We start from the raw sequence: 19,579 nt of genomic DNA, 5'->3' as shown, positions 1-19,579 counted from the left end.
GATAAACCATGAGACAGTTGATGTGACCCAGGTTATCATATTGTTAGTCACATAACTATTTAGGCATTGTTTTAGGCTCCTTTTCATAACTAAAATCTTGGCATCTGTGCTTCCATGAAGAGCCTAACATAACATTAGGAATCTTATGTTGTATAAAAGTTTCTTCATAGTGGAAAAAGGTACTTTAAATGTTCTTCACAGGAAGAAAATAATGGTTCTTTTAAGAACTGTTCATAGAAAGATTCTTTGGCAAACCTAAAATGTGGTTTGTGTTAAACGTTAATATAATAATGGTTAAAGCAATAATAAATCATGATATATAGAGTGTTTTCACAATGCATCATCATGAACGTAAACAATGCCACTGAACCGTTTGAAACTTGCATACTTTGCTGATTATTGCTGCTGAAAATGGTCAATTACTGTAATGTTTTGGCCTGTACTAATCGGGGAAAAAACCTTTGGAGTACTATAGACTGCCAAAAGTTAAAACAAATCAAGAAGAGTGCAAAAAATGCATTTGTGGTTGGCCAAACTGAACCAGGATTTCCAGGGCAAGAATCTTGACAACATTTTTGTTTGTTCTTATCATTTCAGGTAGGTAAAATATTAGGCTTCTTAAGTAATACTGCTCAGAAGTATCTTTACCACCTATTAACTTTAGTTTGTCAAAATATTGTACCCTTTCCTGCTTACTACGTCCTTCTTTATATGATTTAGCAGCTTCCATGTGTTGTATGTTTTTTTCCCCCATGGTTTAGACAGCATAAATAGGCTTCATGCCCAACAGGCTTCCGTTTTCTGCTAAACAGGTCTTGTTGCTTCCGGTTCACGCGTTTTGCATATCCCTCTTTAAATATGAACATGATTTACTCAAGATTCATTCAAAGTAGACACTAAAAATGATCATAACCAATGTCCATCACATATGTGGATTGATATATAAAAGTTTTAAATTTTTATTCTTTTCACTAACATTTATATATAAATATCGAATAAAACGTCCACAATAAACAGCTGGCTTGTTTAACTGATTACCTTAAAAGTCCGTCGATATCGCCATTATTTATTACGGCTATTAACACGTTCTCCGACAAGCGGAAGCAATGAGACCTGTTTTCCGGGGTTGGTCATGTGACGTTCGGCATAAAGCCTATTAGCAGAACAACAGTTAATGTATTCAGTAGTATAATAACGGTACAATCCATGATGTTGTTTACATCTGAGTATCTATAATATGGCATGCACATCCAGGTAACTGACCAAACCATGACATGAACGCAAACCCTCTATTTGAAAAAAGATGAGTACCGTTGGGATTTGATGGTCAAGGTTGAACTTGAGCCCTTTAAAACGTCCTTTAGGAGTAGACCTCCACAGTTCACTGAAACTCGCGTTCAGGTTTGGCTCCATATATACAATTTCATGCAAAGTGCATTGCATACAGTACCTGACGAGTTTTCTCTTGTTGAGCGTACTGTAACTGTTGACCCGAAGATCTCTAGTGTGTGTGTGTGTGTGTGTGTGTTTTCTATGTGTGTGTATGTGCTGTTACAGTAGAGGATGCTGCTGACCCTCTTAAGGGCATGAGTGGAGGAGGAGGAGGAGAGCTAATGGTGGGTCAGTTTTCAGGAGAGGGGCCACACTGAAAAGCTCTCAGACCACAAACACACTCAGACACACATGACATATACCTGCAGCCCTGCTTAATGATCCTGCAGTTACCACAGCAACCTGTCAAAGGATACGACGTTCATCGCCCAGTGTCTTGCTCTCTATCGTCACCAGATGTTTATGTTTGACATATGTAACACACTATAGTAGTAATATACCCTCCTTTCTTTCATTACAAAGCTTAAAATGATTTTTACTACATTTTATAAAAGCATATAGTGTCTTGTCCGAACTGAAGGAACTCCAGTTTCTCTTAAGCTGATTAATATTGATCAACCAGTTCACAAATCGAAATCAGTTTTCGAGTCAGCAAATCATGGATTCAGTGATCTAATTGGAGCGAGTCTTCAGTTCAGTTAATTCTGTATTAGTCTTGACTGATTCAAATGTAACATGATCCTCAGAGTGTACAAATTAAGTATATCAATTGCCAGTACTGTTGGTGTTGTGATGTGGGCATATCCAGTGATGTGAAAAACAGATTCACTTTATTTAATTAGGCAGCAACTATTGAAGTTCCAAGACATTGCATGTGATCCATCTCCTCTGATGGTTTTGTTACTAGGAGTGGTTTTACTTATGTATAAGATTTGTTTTTGCCCATATACAGGGTCAAAAGTTGTTAGCATTCAGAGCAAGTTTGATTTATTCACTCTTAATTGTTCACCCTGTTCATGATACTCCTGTATGATGAATAATGCACTGTGGCAATTTCTATACAACCACTTTCTGTTTCTGAATTCATTTAAACTGATTCGTTGTCAAATTACATTTAGATTTAAATTTATTCCTTAATCAGATGCTTTTATCCAGAGAATAATACAAGCAGGAGGAATTCTTCCAAATGAGAACACTACACAAGTAGTGCCACAAAAGTAGTATCAGAGTAGTTCAGTGCTAGAGCATATAAGTGCATACTTTTTATAAGGCTAGTTAGTTAGTTAAGTGCTCCTGGAAGAGTTCTTCAGTTGTTTTATCAATATTTCAATGGATTCTGCTACTTGCGTGACTGCTACTGTGTCTTAAAGTGAGCCTCAGGTATTATGACTTGCAGGGGCGCCGCTCGCAATTTTGGGCCCTATGACAAAATATGAGGTTGGGCCCCCCCTACCACACCAAAGCAGATCTCTGGGGGCCCCTAAAGGGCATGGGCCCTTAGAATTGTCCTAACTTTCCCCCCCTTAGCGGCGCCCCGATGACTTGTATGGCTTAATGTAATGCAAAATGAGGACTCTTACTGAAATATGCAGTAAAAAAGATTTACGTTACGCTATTTAAAAAAATCCACATCATTTTAAACATATTTTGTATGGTGGGTGCCATTATATAAAATAGTTGCGCTGGGTGAGCAACTGGCACGACCTGTTGCTATTTTTACTGCAACACAACTCAGAAAATAAAATACTGATACGATGCCACATTGTGTGGCTTTAGGTTGGAATTTTCAGTTGAAGGGCAACAAGAGAAACGATGCAAGTCTTCACTGCTTTCCCAGCGATAAGAAGAGGAAAAAAGAATGGGAAGATACCTGTGGATGAAAAAAAATCCTAAAAGACCTGCGTCTTTGTTCTCTCCACTTCAGCCCTGATGCTTTTGAGGCTTTTAGTGGATCACAACTATTGAAAGAGCTTACAAATGGCAGAGACAAGAAATGCTAGATGCCATCTTGGCAGGATGAAAACATGTCAACACTTGTCCCTTGAGTTTCTCAGCGCAGATTTCACTTGATATCCGGAGGCGTTTAGACTCATTGTGGGAATATACGATGGTACGGTCTATGTCTAAGTCTATGCTTATATCTATTGGCACCTGTAAGCTGTTTTAGTAGCTGTATTCATCTTATCACTATTTTATTTTCCGAGTTGTGGTAAAAATAGCAACAGGTAGCGGCAGTAACTCACCATGTGCAACCATTTCACGTCGTGGGAACCCCATAGTCAACAAATCTTTCATGGATTTTCTACTACATATTTTAGTAAGAGACATTGTTTATGTTATATTAAGCCGTACAAGTCTTAATACCTGGGGTTCCCAACAGTTAGCAAAGGGATAATCAGTCTTTTCGCATTCAAATTAGACAGAGATACCTTTTTTTAACTGACCTTAAAAAGTTATGACCAAAGAATGAAGAAAAAAAAAACTATGTTTTTAGAGTGCAAGGTGTGGAGACCACTATAGAGCAAGGAACAGCCACTGTGAACAACAACACAGTTGCTCAATGACCTCCAACAATAAAATCCCTGTATGTGTGAATGTCCTATTATAGGGCAGCATGATTGCAGTGCCTAAGCGTCATTTGCTCTCTATCAGCATCTTCAGACTGGACAGCAGGGTTCTTGTCATTGGCAATTACCCACCATGACTCTGGGTTTTTCTGCTTGGTTTTTAACCAGGCAATAGAATTTCAATGCAGCAAGCAGGACCTCGAAAGACCTCACAGAGGGAGTGAGAGAGAAAAACACTTCTGCTGATGTCTTGTGATGGTTTTGTAATTGGGGTGATTTCTTTACAATTGTCGTTACTCAAAAAAGCCCTGGAAAAGAGCTGAGTAGGATAAGCAGTTAAAACTAAAAAGAGGTCTTAACATTTTATGAGGTGACAAAAAAGTCTTTCTTTCTCTCAAGCACACAAACGCAAACGTTGTGCCTCAATAGTCGGCAGCTTTTCATGGCCAAGAAGAGCGTTCACTATTGCCAAACCACAAAGCCCCAAAAATTCTGAATCTAAACTCCTCACAACCACAGCAATGGCTGCCCCCTTCCAAATAACAAAATAATGAGTGAAATGAACACATACAGATGTAAAAAGGTTTTGAGGCTTGCGGACAGAGCAAAGCAAGACTTGCTGCTCTAGTTACTGTAAAGGGAGTTCACATACAGGATTCAAATTCGCTGTCAATCATTTGCGCTTTTTATGTGTGAAATGCAAGACAAACACACAGACGTTTGCAAGTTTTATGTTCCAAGATGCTCCCAAAACCATTTGCAAGAAACACTCAAACACACATATTCAGTGTTTTTACTTTTCCGAGGCTGTCATCTGAATCTTTTTTCTTTACAGTATTATTTTTGTCCAACTACATTTGATCACAGCTTTTTGTCTTACTATATGACATATTTTCTTCATCTTTACAGATAAACAATGCAGCATGACCAGACAACCCAAAAAAACATTCATACCAACACACTGGCACCATTCTATTGTATACATATAACAAAAGATAATATCTATTTATGAATATTCAATTAGAAGAATTATATCAAAGACATGGCCACAGAGTCATAAAAATAAATCTAATAAATAAATAAGTCAATAATTACAGAAGAACTCTTTTGAGGAAATGGATGATTGAACTCGCTAACCTCACCATTCACAGAAGCAAATAATACACAATTTGTACTGTTTTCAGGTCACTGAACATTAAACTCAGACCAATACAGCAGTCAGGCTGGTCCTGAGGAATACTGGTTGGTCAGTTCATCTATATTTTACAAATGTCCAATTCTTCTCATCAAAGTCAGTTAAGCTCTTTTTATAGGTTCAGTGCATAGGCAGAAAGGTAAGTCCCTTTCCTAGATTCACCTCCCATGCAGGTCATGTAAACACCACGTTACTCCCGTCCAGCCTGATGTGCACTTTCGGACCAGTCATGCGCTCCCAGGCATCCGAATACCAAGCGTGCCGCGGTCCCATCGTGTAGCACCATGCCGACCGTCAAGGATCGGACCGTAACCTCATGGCGGCTGAGTTCCACCTCTGCATAGAGATGTCATGTGGAAGGTGGAGGTATGAACAACACTACACCGTAGTTTCGTACTCTGTCACTTCTTTGGGGTTGCTGAAGCTCTGGTACTGGATGCGAGGAGTCACGGGAGACGTATTCTCCAGCACCAGGATGGTCTTCCTCAGCCTTCGGTCGATAAAGTGGGCATCCCAGGCTGGGTAACTTTTTCTTGGCAGGTCGATGCGGATAACGGGACCTTCAGTTCTTGGGGGACGTGGGGAAGAAGCAGGGGGAACACTAGGAGGCCTTACCTGAAACACAGGCAGGCAACTGTCTCTATCCCCAGCTCCTATCTCCCGATCCCCACCAGTAGTCCTTTGGAGTGTTCTGGGAGGGCTAGTAACCACGTCTGGTTGGGGCAAGGGGGTTCCCAAATCCCCAATGCCTCCCAGACCGATTACCCCCATTCCCTCCTCGACACAGCTCCACTGAGCTCCCAGGATAGGTCCATCTGGGTGGAGCAGGCAATAATACACAAACATAAAGAATGTTCCCAAAGCATAGCTACACACCACCACACACACAATAATCAAGGCGTAGAAGTCCGAGGTGTGAGGTCCCCTGTGAATATACCAAGCGGCGGTGAGCGCGACGTTCTCAATCAAACTCACACAGTAGTACACGCCCAGCCGAAAGCGGGCACGGCCTTCCTTGACGTTGAACCAGCAAAAAATGTAGATGATGCCCACCACCATGTTGTAGATGATCTCCTCCCATTTGGACATGCAGAAGTCGGTCTCGCCCTGGATGATCCAGAAGGTCATGGCGCACCAGTGGGCCACGATGAAGATCCCAAAGTAAAGCTGGAAGACTGAAGCGAAGAGGGCGAAGGCGATGGTCCGAGCACCGATGGTGAAGAGGTGCCAAAGCATCTGAACAATCACAGCCTTGTAGGACATTGGGAGCTTGTCATCACGAGAGTCGCGCAGAACCTTCTGGTAGGACGCAATCATCCAGGCGAGAGAAACCAACGAGGCAGATGCGGAGAGACCTACAGAAATAGAGCAAGAAGAACAGGGAGACAGCTTGAGTAATGACAAGTAAAGCCAGACTTACACTTTAAAAATATATGCAAAAGCAGCTTGGCTAACGCATTACATGCATGTGGCATTGTTCTAAATATAGAGTGTCTTCTTTCCAGTACTGTGCTGGTATGGAGTTACATTTCAAATGTCTGTACTATTAAACAGGATTTGCAGTTGTTCATGTAACTGTTTATTTGTCATAACTCTTGAGTAGCTTACTCAACAACATTCGCTGTTGCTCCACCAAGACAGTAGCTGACTTTAAAGAGAAAACTGGCCATGGAAGATGCCCACTATAAAGCACTAGGTTTGGGAATCTTTCAGTAACTCACAATTCGATTCACATCGATTTTTTGGGGTCATGATTTGATTAAAAATCAATTCACGATTTTTTAATCAAATTTTACACTTTACACTTTACACTTTGCCCAAACCCGAATACCATGTTCTACTGTAAAAAAGAGCATGGGTACAACTTCTGGTGATGCGGTAGAAGTAGTTTGCAAATGTTATTTTGTGTGCTAATAAGCGAAGAGGCTAAGTGGTTTTCAGATCATTGTTTACTTTGTACAGTTGCAAACCTTTATGAGAGATGATTACAGTGCTCAGGGACAACATGTGCTGTTTAAAGTTGTGTTCGCATCTTATTGTCTTCTCCAAATTTAAAATCGCCCTACATCGTTGCAGAAGGACTATTTTAAAGTTGGAGGAGAAAATGAGGTGGGAGGTTTTTTCGACATACTCTAACTGCACTGACCAGGATTAAACAGAGTACATATGCGCATGGCAGAGCTAAACAAGAGTAACATGAGTCGATCTATGGATCATCACTACTGTCAACTGTTGAATGAATGAGTGTCACGTCCTGCTTGTTTACTTTGAACCAGAAGACGCTCACACTTTTGACACAAGATCTCATGGGTGTAGGACACTTGTGGAGAGAGTGTTTTCACGACGCATGATCAATCAGCCATATTGGCAGCACTGAACGTAAACAATGCCACTGAACTGAATGGAACTGATTATTGCTGCTGAAAATTGTCAATTATTGTCATGGTTTGGGCTTTACTAACCGACTTGGGAAAACATTCGGAGTAGTATAAACTGACAAAAGTTATAATAAATCAAGGAGAAGATTGGTAAACCAAACTGAACCATTATTTCCAAGAAAATAATTTTGACAACATTTGTGTTTGTTTTGATCATTTCAGGTCAGGTAGGTGAAATATTAGGCTAATATCTTAATTAATACTGCTCTTATGTATCTTTACCACCTACTAACGTTAGTTTGTCAAACTATTGTGCCCTTTCCAGCTTACTAGGTCCTCCTCTATATGATTTATCAGCTTCCACACTTTTTCCATGGTTTAGACATCATAAATTAACAGAACAACATATTCAGTAGTACAGTAACTTGCAATCAATGCTGTTGTTGTTTACATCCAAGTATCCCCAATATGGCTGTGCATCCGGGTGACTGACCAAACCATGACAAGTGCAAACCCTCTATTATTATATTACCAAGAAAATCGAATTTTTGAAATTTGTGAATCGATGCAAATTGGTAGAAGACTAAATCACGATTTATATATGAACCGATTTTCACCCCACCCCTATAAACCACCTAGGATAGAATAAAAAATGGGCGCAAACTTATTATAGTTTCTGATACATGGCATATTATAAAACATGAATGTTCACCAGCAAACCAGCATGGTGGGGACCAGAAACCAAAGCAAAACATATGCTGGTGACCCTCTCTTTTTCTTTTTCAGCAGGGAATGCCTTGTGGCTAAGAACACCGTGTGTTTCGTTAAGGCAGTGATGCTCAAAATCAAGCTTGCATAGCTAGAAGCATCTGCATTCATGTACTTGAGCAGGCCTCAGAGTGTGAATGAGCTTTCAACTGATCAGGAATGATAATTTAAAACACAAGAATTGTATTTATGATACAGAAAATGCCAATGGATATTATGAAATATTACTATTTATATTTTGAAAATACATTTTAAGTCTTAAATCTCAGTTTGTGTTGTGTACACTGTAACTTGCAAGTGAGACAACCTTACTTGGGTGCAAATTTCAGATAGCATGAAAGGATGGGGGTTCAAGCCATGTTTATGCTTATCCCCCCCCCTAAATATCACTGTGCTACACTGCTTTGTGTGTTTATATGGCCGTAAATCCTGCATCCATTAAACTCTATAGCCATAGCCATTTAAATAGCCTGGAACAAGCAAGTGCTAAATATAAAACCTAATCAGAATCATTAAGAATAACCACATTTCCACATTCTCAGAGTTCTGCCTTCAATATTTAATTAGATCTAATGTGATTCATTGCTAATTGAACATGCGATTGAATAATTAACTTTCAAAACATGAATAATTAAGGCCCTAATTGATGTCTCTTGCCTGTCTGGACTCATAATATATAAATGTGCGAATATACCCTGCATCATGACAGACACGTTTTGAGAGAATAGATTCTGATGAGGCAAAGCAATTTTAATTCCAGACATCACAGTGACTGTTTTGAAACACAAACTGACGTGAGCTGGTCTTTCAAGAGTGATGGCAGAGAAAAAAAAAGGTTCAAAGTTTTGTAACGGTTGTTGCTTTTGTTTTAGTTTTCAAATATTATTTCATAGAGGCTACAACACCTGCTGAGACAACAAATCGCAGGGTTTGTTCCCCAACTGCCTGAGAGGATGTCTCTCTAGAGAAAGCGGGTGTGAGTGTGTGTGTTTGACTTGCTGACAGGGAGACAGACAGGCGCTTTATATTGTGTTTGCGAGTACCCTAGAGCGCAAGGTAGAGTGAAAAGGTGAAGAAGAGGTGTGTGTGAGTGTGTGTGATTGAGAGATATGGACCTATCTCAGGAGGCTTCCACACATAGTTGATGCTATCATGGGGATCAGCTCTTAAATACATCTCACTGCATGTTTGTTTATCTGGTGGGTCCCGGCAGATTGGCTTTGTTCTGGTGTTTGATTCCTCTCCTGTCTCACACACATGTATGTGTATTAGGGAGCTATACTTTTAGCTTCACCCCGTTAAACACTTCAAACCCTCCAGGCTGGCTTATCCAAGGTCAGCTAAGGATATTCGGATGATCACCGCATAAAAAGAAGGCAGCCCGATGATTTTGTCAGGTCTGGATTTGTGAAAAAGAAAAAAAAAAGGTTTTGATCCTGGTATAAATTAGTGATCGACAGATATGGATTTTTTCGTTGATGCTGGTATCTTAGAGAGTAGGGTGGCTGATGGCTGTTTACGCAACAACGAAGTGCTAAAAATGCAAGACATACATGACATAAATCGCTGTATTATGTATTGCCAGGCCAGTAGCTGCCACTTTGTAAAGAAATGCTACAAAAACACGTAATACACATGCACATTACATCACAGTTTTCACAAATTTGCAGTTTTCACAGAGACGATAAACGGTATTGTTTTAGTTGAAAAAAATGTAATGTAAAGGTCCTTTTAAATGCAAATTTACACTTCAAAGGATCCAGACGATTTTTTCAAAGACTTGCTTAAATGATATAAACGTGTACTTGCTGTATGTCGAAGATATAGGAGAAAGTATTACACTGTTTGCCTTTCTATAGTCTTGCATAGCCAGACCTTGGCTTCAGCGCTTTGAATGACCAAGAACCTCCCCGAAAGGGCATATGAATGACAGGTAAAGCAATCAATCATGTTTCGTTTTGTGCTGTGTCATGTTTAGGGGTGTGGAAATGTCCCCAATTACAGACTGGTGTGTAAAACTCTTGGACATGTTTTGAAGAGTCTATGCCGCGAATTTTACAGTTGAGGGCAAAAGGTTACATACACCTTGCAGAATTTGCAAAATGTTAATTATTTTACCAAAATAGGAGGGATTATACAAAATGCATCTTTTTTTATTTTATTTAGTATTGACCTGAATAAGATATTTCACATAAAAGATGTTTACATCTAGTCCACAAGATAAAATAATAGTTGAATTTGTAAAAATAACCCCTTTCAAAAGTTTACATACACTTGCGTTGTTATACCTGAATGATCCACAGCTGTTTTTTATGTCTTTTTGTTTAGTGATAGTTGTTTATGAGTCCCTTGTTTGTTCTAAAACTGCTGCTGTTCTTCAGAAAAGTTCTTTCAGCCCCACCCTGCTTCAAACTACAGTGGCCTTACTAAAATTTTCATACATTAGCAACATATTCCCATCACATAGAATCACAGCATCATCAAACTACGCCTTTGTTTCTTTGTTTGTTTTAAATATGCGCCCTCTAGGGGTGAAAATTACATATTGTGTCTTTTAAAAATACCAAATATTGGCCAATATATTTGTCATGTCAACCAGTAGTACCAGTAGTTGAATTTGTAAAAATGACCCCTTTCAAAATTTTACATACACTTGTGTAATGATACACAGCTGTTTTTCTTTTGTTTTGTTTAGCGATGTTCATGAGTTGTTCTAAAACATTTAAACTGCCCGCTGTTCTTCAGAAAAATCCTTCAAGTCCCACAAATTCCGTTTTTCAGCATTTTTGTGCATTTGAACCCTTTCCAACAATGATTGTATGATTTTGAGATCCATGTTTCCACACTGAGGACAACTGGGGGACTCATATGCCACTATTTCAGAAGGTTCAAACACTCACTGATGCTTCAGAAGGAAAAAGCATGCATGAAGAGCCGGGTGTGAAAACTTTTGAACAGAAAGAAGATGTGTACATTTTTCTTATTTTGCCTAAATATTGTATTTTGTTCATTTAGTAATACCCTTCAGAAACTAAAGAAGATACTTGCATGTTTCCCAGAAGATAAAATAAGTCACATTTACCCTGATCTTCAAATTCAAAAAGTTTTTACCCCCGGTTTTTAATGCATTGTGTTTCCTTCTGGAGCATCAGTGAGCGTTTGAACCTTCTGTAATAGTTGCATTTGAGTCGCTCAGTTGTCCTTAGTATGAAAAGATAGATCTCAAAATCATACAGTCATTGTTGGAAAGGGTTCACAGTTTTTAGACAGGTGACGAACGCACAGAGTATCTTATAACATAACTGTCAACACACTCAAATATATCTAGTATGATAAAACTGTGCTTCTTTATCCCACATACACATGACCGGAAGAAGCGGAAGCCCTTTACTTTGGCATAATAAAAACGCCACTGCTTGCGAGCCATGTGTTGTGCTTGTCTCTCATTAGCAATCGCTCCAGCAGTCTCGTTTTGCTTCCATGGCTTTCAGCCACAATCTGCTTCAAACTACAGTGGTGTTACTAAAACTTTCATACATTAGCTAATCCATGAACATATTCCCATCATAAAGCATGGGCTGTGGGAATGAAGAAGACATCTTCATGATTCCACACTCAATCACAGCGTCATCAAACTACGCCTTTGTTTCTTTGTTTGTTTTAAATATGCGCCTTCTAACGGTGAAAATTACATATTGCGTCTTTAAAAAATACCAAGTGTTGGCCAATAGATTTGTCATGTCAACCAGTAGAATATATATTTCAAGAAATACTCTTTCGCTTCATGGAAACATAGTTCACATACTCTGGATTTCTCTTTGCACAAGCCTGACCCTTGCTGTTTATCGACTGTTTACTCTTTTTAAGTCTCTTTTGCACATACTGCATTTCACATTCTCTCTGTCTCGCTCACTTTCTCTGTCTCGGCTCCCATTCTGAGCAACTCATTTGGTGCAGATCCAGATTAAGTGAGGTCTTAATTAGCAGAGATCCGAAAGCATTAGTCTGCGTTTTCCCGCTCCGCTTCCAGCCAGCCCGCATGCCCTCGCGTTCTCTCCCGGCCTCTATTTCAGAGGCTCTCATGGAGCAATGCGCTGGCAATCTTAATTAAATCAAACATCAGACGCAGCGCAAGCCCACTGCCACAAAGACCGCCTCAGATTAGAATGCAGTTTAAAGAGAAAGGGATAAGACAAGTTAAAGCCCAGCGCTGCCAGTGCTGAGAGAGAAACAGGGAAGTTTGCTACTACCAGATGATGTGCTAAAAGAAAGTACACAGGAGATGTTTGCATAATGCATTTAATAACAGCATTTGTGCTTTTGGAGGTTATTAAATGACTACATGAGAGTTACAGTCAAAGAACAAAGACTCTCTAAGAGACCTCAAAGACCATAAAACACACAGTGGGGAATTCACCAAGAATGAATTGTGCCCACTGATGGTGCTGTTAATTTGAATACAAAGTCTGTGTTGTTTCTTTTGCTAAAATGCTCTTTTGTGAATTGCTTTCTTATGGTAGCAATTAACCATCGTGCTTAAAAACAGCCCAAGCCACAATTGCTAGTTTGAAAGCATCACCTGCAGCAAGTGTTGAAAGTAATGCTTTTGAACTAGTAACAACTTGGAGATATATAACAGTTGAAGTCAAAAGTTTACATACACCTTGCAGAATCTGCAAAATGTTAATTATTTTACCAAAATAAGAGGGATCATACAAAATGCATGTTATTTTTATTTAGTACTGACCTGAATAAGATATTTCATATAAAATACAATTACATATAGTCCACAAGAGAAAATAATAGTTGAATTTGTAAAAATTACCCCATTTAAAAGTTTACATAAACTTGATTCTTAATACTTCAGTTGTTACCTGAATGATCCACAGCTGTGTTTTTTTGTTTAGTGATAGTTGTTCATGAGTCCCTTGTTTGTCCTGACCTTTTTCAGCATTTTTGTGTATTTGAACCCTTTCCAACAATAACTGTATGATTTTGAGATCCAACTTTTTATACTGAGGACAACTGAAGGACTCATACAGTATGACACTATTACAGAAGTTTCAAACATTCATTGATGCTCCAGAAGAAAACACAATGCGTTAAGAGACATCAATATGTTAAGAAGATCATTTATCTTTTAACTTATTTTGTCTTTTGGGAAACATGTAATTATCTTCTGTAGCTTCTGAAGGGCAGTACTAAATGAAAGAAAAAAAAGAAAGAAAAATTTGCATCTTGCATCTTCATTCTGTTATGCAGAGTCTTAATGCATCGTTTTTCCTTCTGGAGCATCAGTGAGTGTTTGAAACTTCTGAAATAGAAGCATATGAGTCCCTCAGTTGTCCTCAGTGTGAAAAGATGGATCTCAGAATCATACAGTCATTGTTGGAAAGGGTTCAAATCCACAAAAATGCTGAAAAACCAAAGAATTTGTGGGACCTAAAGGATTTTTCTGAAGAACAGCGAGCAGTTTAACTGTTCAGGACAAACAAGGGACTCATGAACAACTATCACTAAACCAAACAAACAAACAAACAGCTGTGGATCATTCAGATAACAGCACAGTATTAACCCTCTGGGGTCTGAGGGTGTTTTGGGGCCCTGAAAAAGTTTTGACATGCCCTGACATTTGTGCTTTTTTCAGTATCTTAAAAACATGTTAATGGCTAAAATCTGATTACATTGTAATCAGCACAAATTGGGCTACAATAATATGTAAGCAACATGAATGTACATGTTTGTGTTTTTGAGAAAACAACGTTTATGCGTGGTTAGTAAAAAAAATAAAGTTTTGAAGTCACTGAAATTAGGCCATAAAACACATACAGAACATTTGTTCACAAGACTTTTGAGAATTGAATGTGGTAGGCTAGAATTTTTTCAACCAAATGATGTGAAAATCATCTTGTTCACTCGTTCAGAGAAAACAATATATTGATGTAAATTTTCTAAAACATGTTTTGAGATAGAAAGGGAATATTCGAAGGAGTGGCAATGACCCATGAATATTTAGCAATTCACACCTGAGAGACCAAGATCAGAAATCTGTATGATCAGAAATGACCGAGTAATTGAAGTTCCTTTTGGGAAACTGCCACAAAATGCGTATACGCGTTTGTCGACACCAGGGGCTTAAGAATGAAGTGTATGTAAACGTTTGGTCATTTTTATTAATTCAACTATTCCTTTCTCTTGTGGACTACATGTAAACATCTTTTATGTGAAACATCTTATTCAGGTCAGTACTAAATGAAAAATAACATGCAGTTTGTATGATCCCTCTTATTTTGGTAAAATATTAAACATTTAGCAGATTCTGCAAGGTGCATGTAAACTTTTGACTTCACCTGTATATATCAGAGATTATAGGGACGATTGCAGCTTTTTTGTAGTATAAGAGACTGCACACTTCACAACACTCACTCCTCACTTCAAGTGCTCTGCTCTCTGCAGCAAGTGCAGCATACAGATGCTCACTTTCAAATGGATTTGCTGACACAATGTAAAGGTCAAAGGTCTGAGTCAGACTGACAGGCAGGGCCATGAGATCAGAAAAAGAAACGGAGGAAAAAAAAAAACGAAAGAAGATAAGAAGAACAAGGAAAAGCCTTTCTGTCTGGTAGTTGGTAACCAAACCCATGACCCAGAATTAATCAGAACATCTCTGAGTCTATTCAGTCCTACAGTGCGTCCCTCTGAGCTCTCTGTCGTGCTATACGACTCATCGTCTCTTTCCCTCGCTCTCTTTCATTCTCTCCTCGTGTCTTTTTCTGCTGAAAGTCCTTTTTCCCTCATGTTTTTGTCTCCTGAGTACCGTTTTCTCTCTCAGTGGCATGTGATGGCCTTCTGAGGACTCAAAGTCTCCTCTGCGTGTGTATTTTTTAACTTTAATTATTTATACATCATTCAGTCTCATATTTATTCATTTATAATAAGAATATAAAATCTAAATAAATATTTAACACTGTTTTTAAAGGGGTCCAATTAAGTTTTGTATACTTTCAACTTCTTTTAGTGTGTCATGTTGCTTTTTGAGCTTTAAAAAGTCCATTATAAAGGGAATCATTCTTTGTATCAGTAAACACCATTTCTTGCAGTCAAACCCCTGACTTCCCACCCATGAACCCGTACTAGATCGATGCAATCCCAGTTTCGAGTTCTGGCGTCATATAGCCCGCGAAACAACAATGTCAGCCCCTACAGGTGCGGTGTTTATGCAAGTGGTAGACGGTGGAAAAATAGACTTAAGGACAATATAACGTTGCAATCAAATTGATAATAATATAATAATAATAAATGCGCTCAGGTAGTTTGGCGTGACTTGCCTGGAACGCTACAAAGTCGTGAGTCATGGTTTGAAGTCGTGAATTACGGGCTCAAAAACCCCCACAGATAATTTATTATATGTGACCCTGGACCACAAAACCAGTCTTAAGTCGCTGGGGTATATTTGTAGCAATAGCCAAAAATACATTGTATGGGTCAAAATGATAGATTTTTCTTTTATGCCAAAAATCATTAGGAAATTAAGTAAAGATCATGTTCCATTAAGATTTTTTGTAAAATTCCTACTATAAATATATCAAAATGTAATTTTTGATTAGTAATATGCATTGTTAAGAACCTAATTTGGACAACTTTAAAGGTGATTTTCTCAGTATTTTGATTTTTTTGCACCCTCAGATTCCAGATTTTCAAATAGATGTCTCTCGGCCAAATATTGTCCTATCCTAACAAACCATACATCAATAGAACGCTTATTTATTGAGCTTTCATATGTTGCATACATCTCAGTTTTGTAAAATTTTACCTTATGACTGGTTTTGTGGTCCAGGGTCACATATGCGATGCGATCTAGGAAAACCCAACAAATGGTGAAATTTGTTTATTTTTCTGCACTAAACAAGTGAATTATGCCAGAGATGATAGACAAGAATAGAATAATAATTTAATGAAAACCTAATTTTGACAAAAAACTGACATTCTACCTAATTTCCTGAAAATGTCCTATTGCGACATCTGTTTTCCCACATATCATTTTGAAAATGCCTGTTCTGAGTCAAAGCAGAAACACGCTGTTTTCGTGCATGTCTCTTTAAATGCAAAATGGCTTTACGTACATCAGATACTCTGCTAAAAAACATCGGTTTGGTATTGATTATCATGTCTATTGCACTGAAATCATGTGTTTTAAACCATATTAGTTTAAAGTTACGATAATATGGTTTTCTGAGCGCACACATCCGAAGCACGCTCACAGAAAGCGGCTGTCACACAGCATGTGAATACTAAAGTACGTTCACGTCTTATTGCGCTTAAACTGTCAAATACACTTAAGTTTATGTTAAAAACACACATGAGTTACAAAAACAGTTGGTTATGTCTGTGAAGGTAAACAGCTGGGAATGAAATCGCATGTTTATATTAGATCTGTGTGGCAGCAGTGTAATATACAGTAAATAAATGAATAAATCCACTGCTCTTTTGTCTCCTTTGAGGCTGGGACTCTAAATAGTGTTCTGTGCTCGTCTGTGCAGCCAAAGACAGAACAGTTAGCATGGCTTTGCTTGAACTTTCGCCATGGCGGTAGAACTGGTACACCGTTGTCACTGGAAACATGCAGATTAAGGGGCGTTGATATTATAATAAGATTCCCTTTGTACGTCATGGGAGGAGTGAAATCTGAGTGGCTCGGTTTTTCACATGCTTTCAATTTTCATATAATACTCACTGCTCTTTTTTCCCATGTTTGTAGCTGAGACGTGTCATATGTCATCGCACTTAGAGGAGCGTGTTAAACGTTTTGTTTAATTCATCACAAGCAAACGTCTTCTCAGGAGTGGCCGTATGAATAAGTCATGACGATCACGGCACAATCACACAAGGGTCCTGTCCTCTCTCTCTCTTTCTCGACACTCCTCATTAAGCATGCCCAACTAAAAGCATCTCATGTGCCCACCTGGGAAACCTCTGTGTGTGTGTGTGTGTGTGTTGTCTCACCCTGTAGGGGCAGTATGTGGTTGCTGTGGATCATGATGCTGAGCTGAAGCACAAGCTGAGGCGCGCTCTTCAGAAAAGCCTCCAGCAGCCGCAGCATGTTGATGTCAGCGCTCTCGAACATCAGACGCCAGTAGAAATGACGCTGACCGGGGGTGCCATGCCAACGGCTTTGCACTCCCAGGTACAAGGTGTGGACGTACCTGGAGACACACAGAGAGGAAATGTCAACTGGTTATTTAGGTTCAGTAATTAAAGGTCAAATTATGTTACATGGGGATGTATTCACTCTCTTTAGCCACTCTTGAAAATGATATAAATATAGAGTAACCATTTGACAACTACTGGGAAGGGTAAAAGATTAAAGGGTTAGTTCACTCAAAAATGAAAATCCTGTCATTAATTACTCACCCTCAAGAACCCATAAGACCTTCATTCATCTTTAGAAAACAAATTAAGATATTTTAGATGAAATCTAAAATAGACAGGAACACAGCTACCACGTTCAAAGCCCAGAAAGGTAGTAAGGAAATCATTAAAATAGTCCATGTGACACAGAAGAGAAGAAATTGTTGAATAAAGTCATTTTTTTCCTTGTGCACAGATCCTTGTAGCTTATAAAATTAAGGTTGAACCACGTGGTAGTACTGTTGCTGTCTATGCAAGGTCAGAAAACTTTTTGATTTCATCAAAAATATCTTCATTTGTGTTCTGAAGATGAACAAAGATGAACAAAAGTTTGGAGCGACATGAGGGTGAGTATTTAAAGAAAGAATTGTAATTTTTGGTTGAATTATCCCTAAACAGAGTTTAGGGATAACTCCAATAAAACTGACAAAAATACCCCAGAATATTTAAAATGTAGTGAAATTATAAATTCATCATAAAACATTTAACATATGATATAATTTAGTTTAATGCACACAGTGTTGACACACCAAAACATATAAATTGTTCACTCTCCTTAAATGAAATGTATTTATAGTAGCAAGAACTGCATAAGCCCAGCAATATGCATACTTACGACATGACAAATGAACAATTTTGTAAATGCATAAACAACAACAGAAGCTTGATTTACCAGCCAACACATGGAACAAACACTGAGCTAAATATTGTGTTTGTATTTCCAACATTACCAAGTGACAGATGAATTAAACAGAGTTTGATTAGATGCTCTGTCTTTCTCAGATATATTTTGCTGTCTTAACTGTGCATAATTCTGTTTCTCCTTTCCTTTTCATGGTTTTACCTCAGGACTGTTTTCCCTGCTGTCAGTTTGTTATATTATACCGCTCTGTACTGTGTAATTAAACATAGGGTTGGACTGATTTTAAAGTCAGTTCTAGCAGGGCACTTATTTATTTATTTTTGATTTAGAATTCCAATGAATTCATTCGGATGAAGTATTTGATTAACTGGACAACAAGCTGTGTCTTATATGGTTCCAAAAACATGCCTCAAGGTAAAAAAAAAAAATCTGAAAACCAGTTCCAGTGGAGGAGAATCATTTCTGAATAAGCTGTTAGGAATTTCTCATGGTTTAAAATGCAGTTAAAGTTCTTATTTGCATATTCATGAGGTTATAAAATTGATTGGACTCGAACAGGATGCAACCTGTTTGAATAGCTTGTTTGTGCATATGCAAAAACACCGCCACACCGCCACATAAATCAACTAAGGTTGTATTATATCTTCTGAAATGTACCACAGAAATAACACTGTCTTTATCATTTTAGTTAATGTGCTTGTCGTCACTTTTTACCTTTTTCCCCTCAGACGCTGAAACTAAACACAGTGTCTGACAATTGCTGCGACTTGCGACAAAGTGCATGAATATTTATTGAGGCAAACATTAAATGTTGTTACATTTGCAGTGTAGCTTTTTTTTTTGAGAGGAGTGTTTTTTCTCTCTCTTTGGCCAGTCTTGACAACAAACCTGTACAAAAAATATCAAACTACCGTGGGGAAATTCTGGTGTAAACCGGGTTGAATGGTGAGTGGGTAAGACAGGTCTAGTAGCTAAACTATTTGAAAACAAGCTTTGGCTGAGCTGAGCGAACTGACTGTCAAAGTGCCCATCACAATATGACACCAGCAGAGTGGCACTGAGGGCTTTTCACCTGTCAGCAGCTTTTGGCAGGAGAAGAAAAGGACACAACCTGACACCACACACACACACACACACACACACACACACACACACGCATGCATGGTCAATGCGGTAAGCGCAAGCTCAAGCCATCCTTCTCCTAATCTCTCAAAGAGAATGCACTGAATGTTGAAAAAGATGACTGAATGACTCATTGTTTCTCTGCCAATTTCCTGATTCATTTCTC

General features: G+C 38.6%; 1 protein-coding gene across 1 annotated transcript; it reads right to left on the bottom strand.

Moving 5' to 3' along the window:
• Positions 1 to 4,627: 4,627 nt before the first annotated feature.
• On the bottom strand, positions 4,628 to 17,445 carry xkr7b (XK, Kell blood group complex subunit-related family, member 7b). The gene is made up of 2 exons (XM_073823603.1): positions 17,244 to 17,445; positions 4,628 to 6,449 (listed from the first exon to the last, which is right to left on the bottom strand). The coding sequence occupies exons 1-2, from the start codon at positions 17,362 to 17,364 to the stop codon at positions 5,473 to 5,475; spliced, it is 1,098 nt and encodes a 365-aa protein (XP_073679704.1). The 5' UTR covers positions 17,365 to 17,445; the 3' UTR covers positions 4,628 to 5,472.
• Between the last annotated feature and the right edge of the window lie 2,134 nt (positions 17,446 to 19,579).

The sequence above is a fragment of the Garra rufa genome, chromosome 18, assembly GCF_049309525.1.
Source record: "Garra rufa chromosome 18, GarRuf1.0, whole genome shotgun sequence".
NCBI classification, from domain to species: Eukaryota; Metazoa; Chordata; class Actinopteri; order Cypriniformes; family Cyprinidae; genus Garra; species Garra rufa.
Note: the sequence above shows the minus strand (reverse complement) of the source record. Positions and strands in the feature narration are given on the sequence as shown.

What these genes read in the sequence shown, in the direction of transcription:
- xkr7b (XM_073823603.1), bottom strand. Translation starts at nt 17,364, where the DNA reads ATGTTCGAGAGCGCTGACATCAACATGCTGCGGCTGCTGGAGGCTTTT. An exon ending in CCACATACTGCCCCTACAGG is followed by an intron (nt 6,450 to 17,243) that starts GTGAGACAACAC and finishes CTATTTCTGTAG; the next exon opens with GTCTCTCCGCATCTGCCTCG.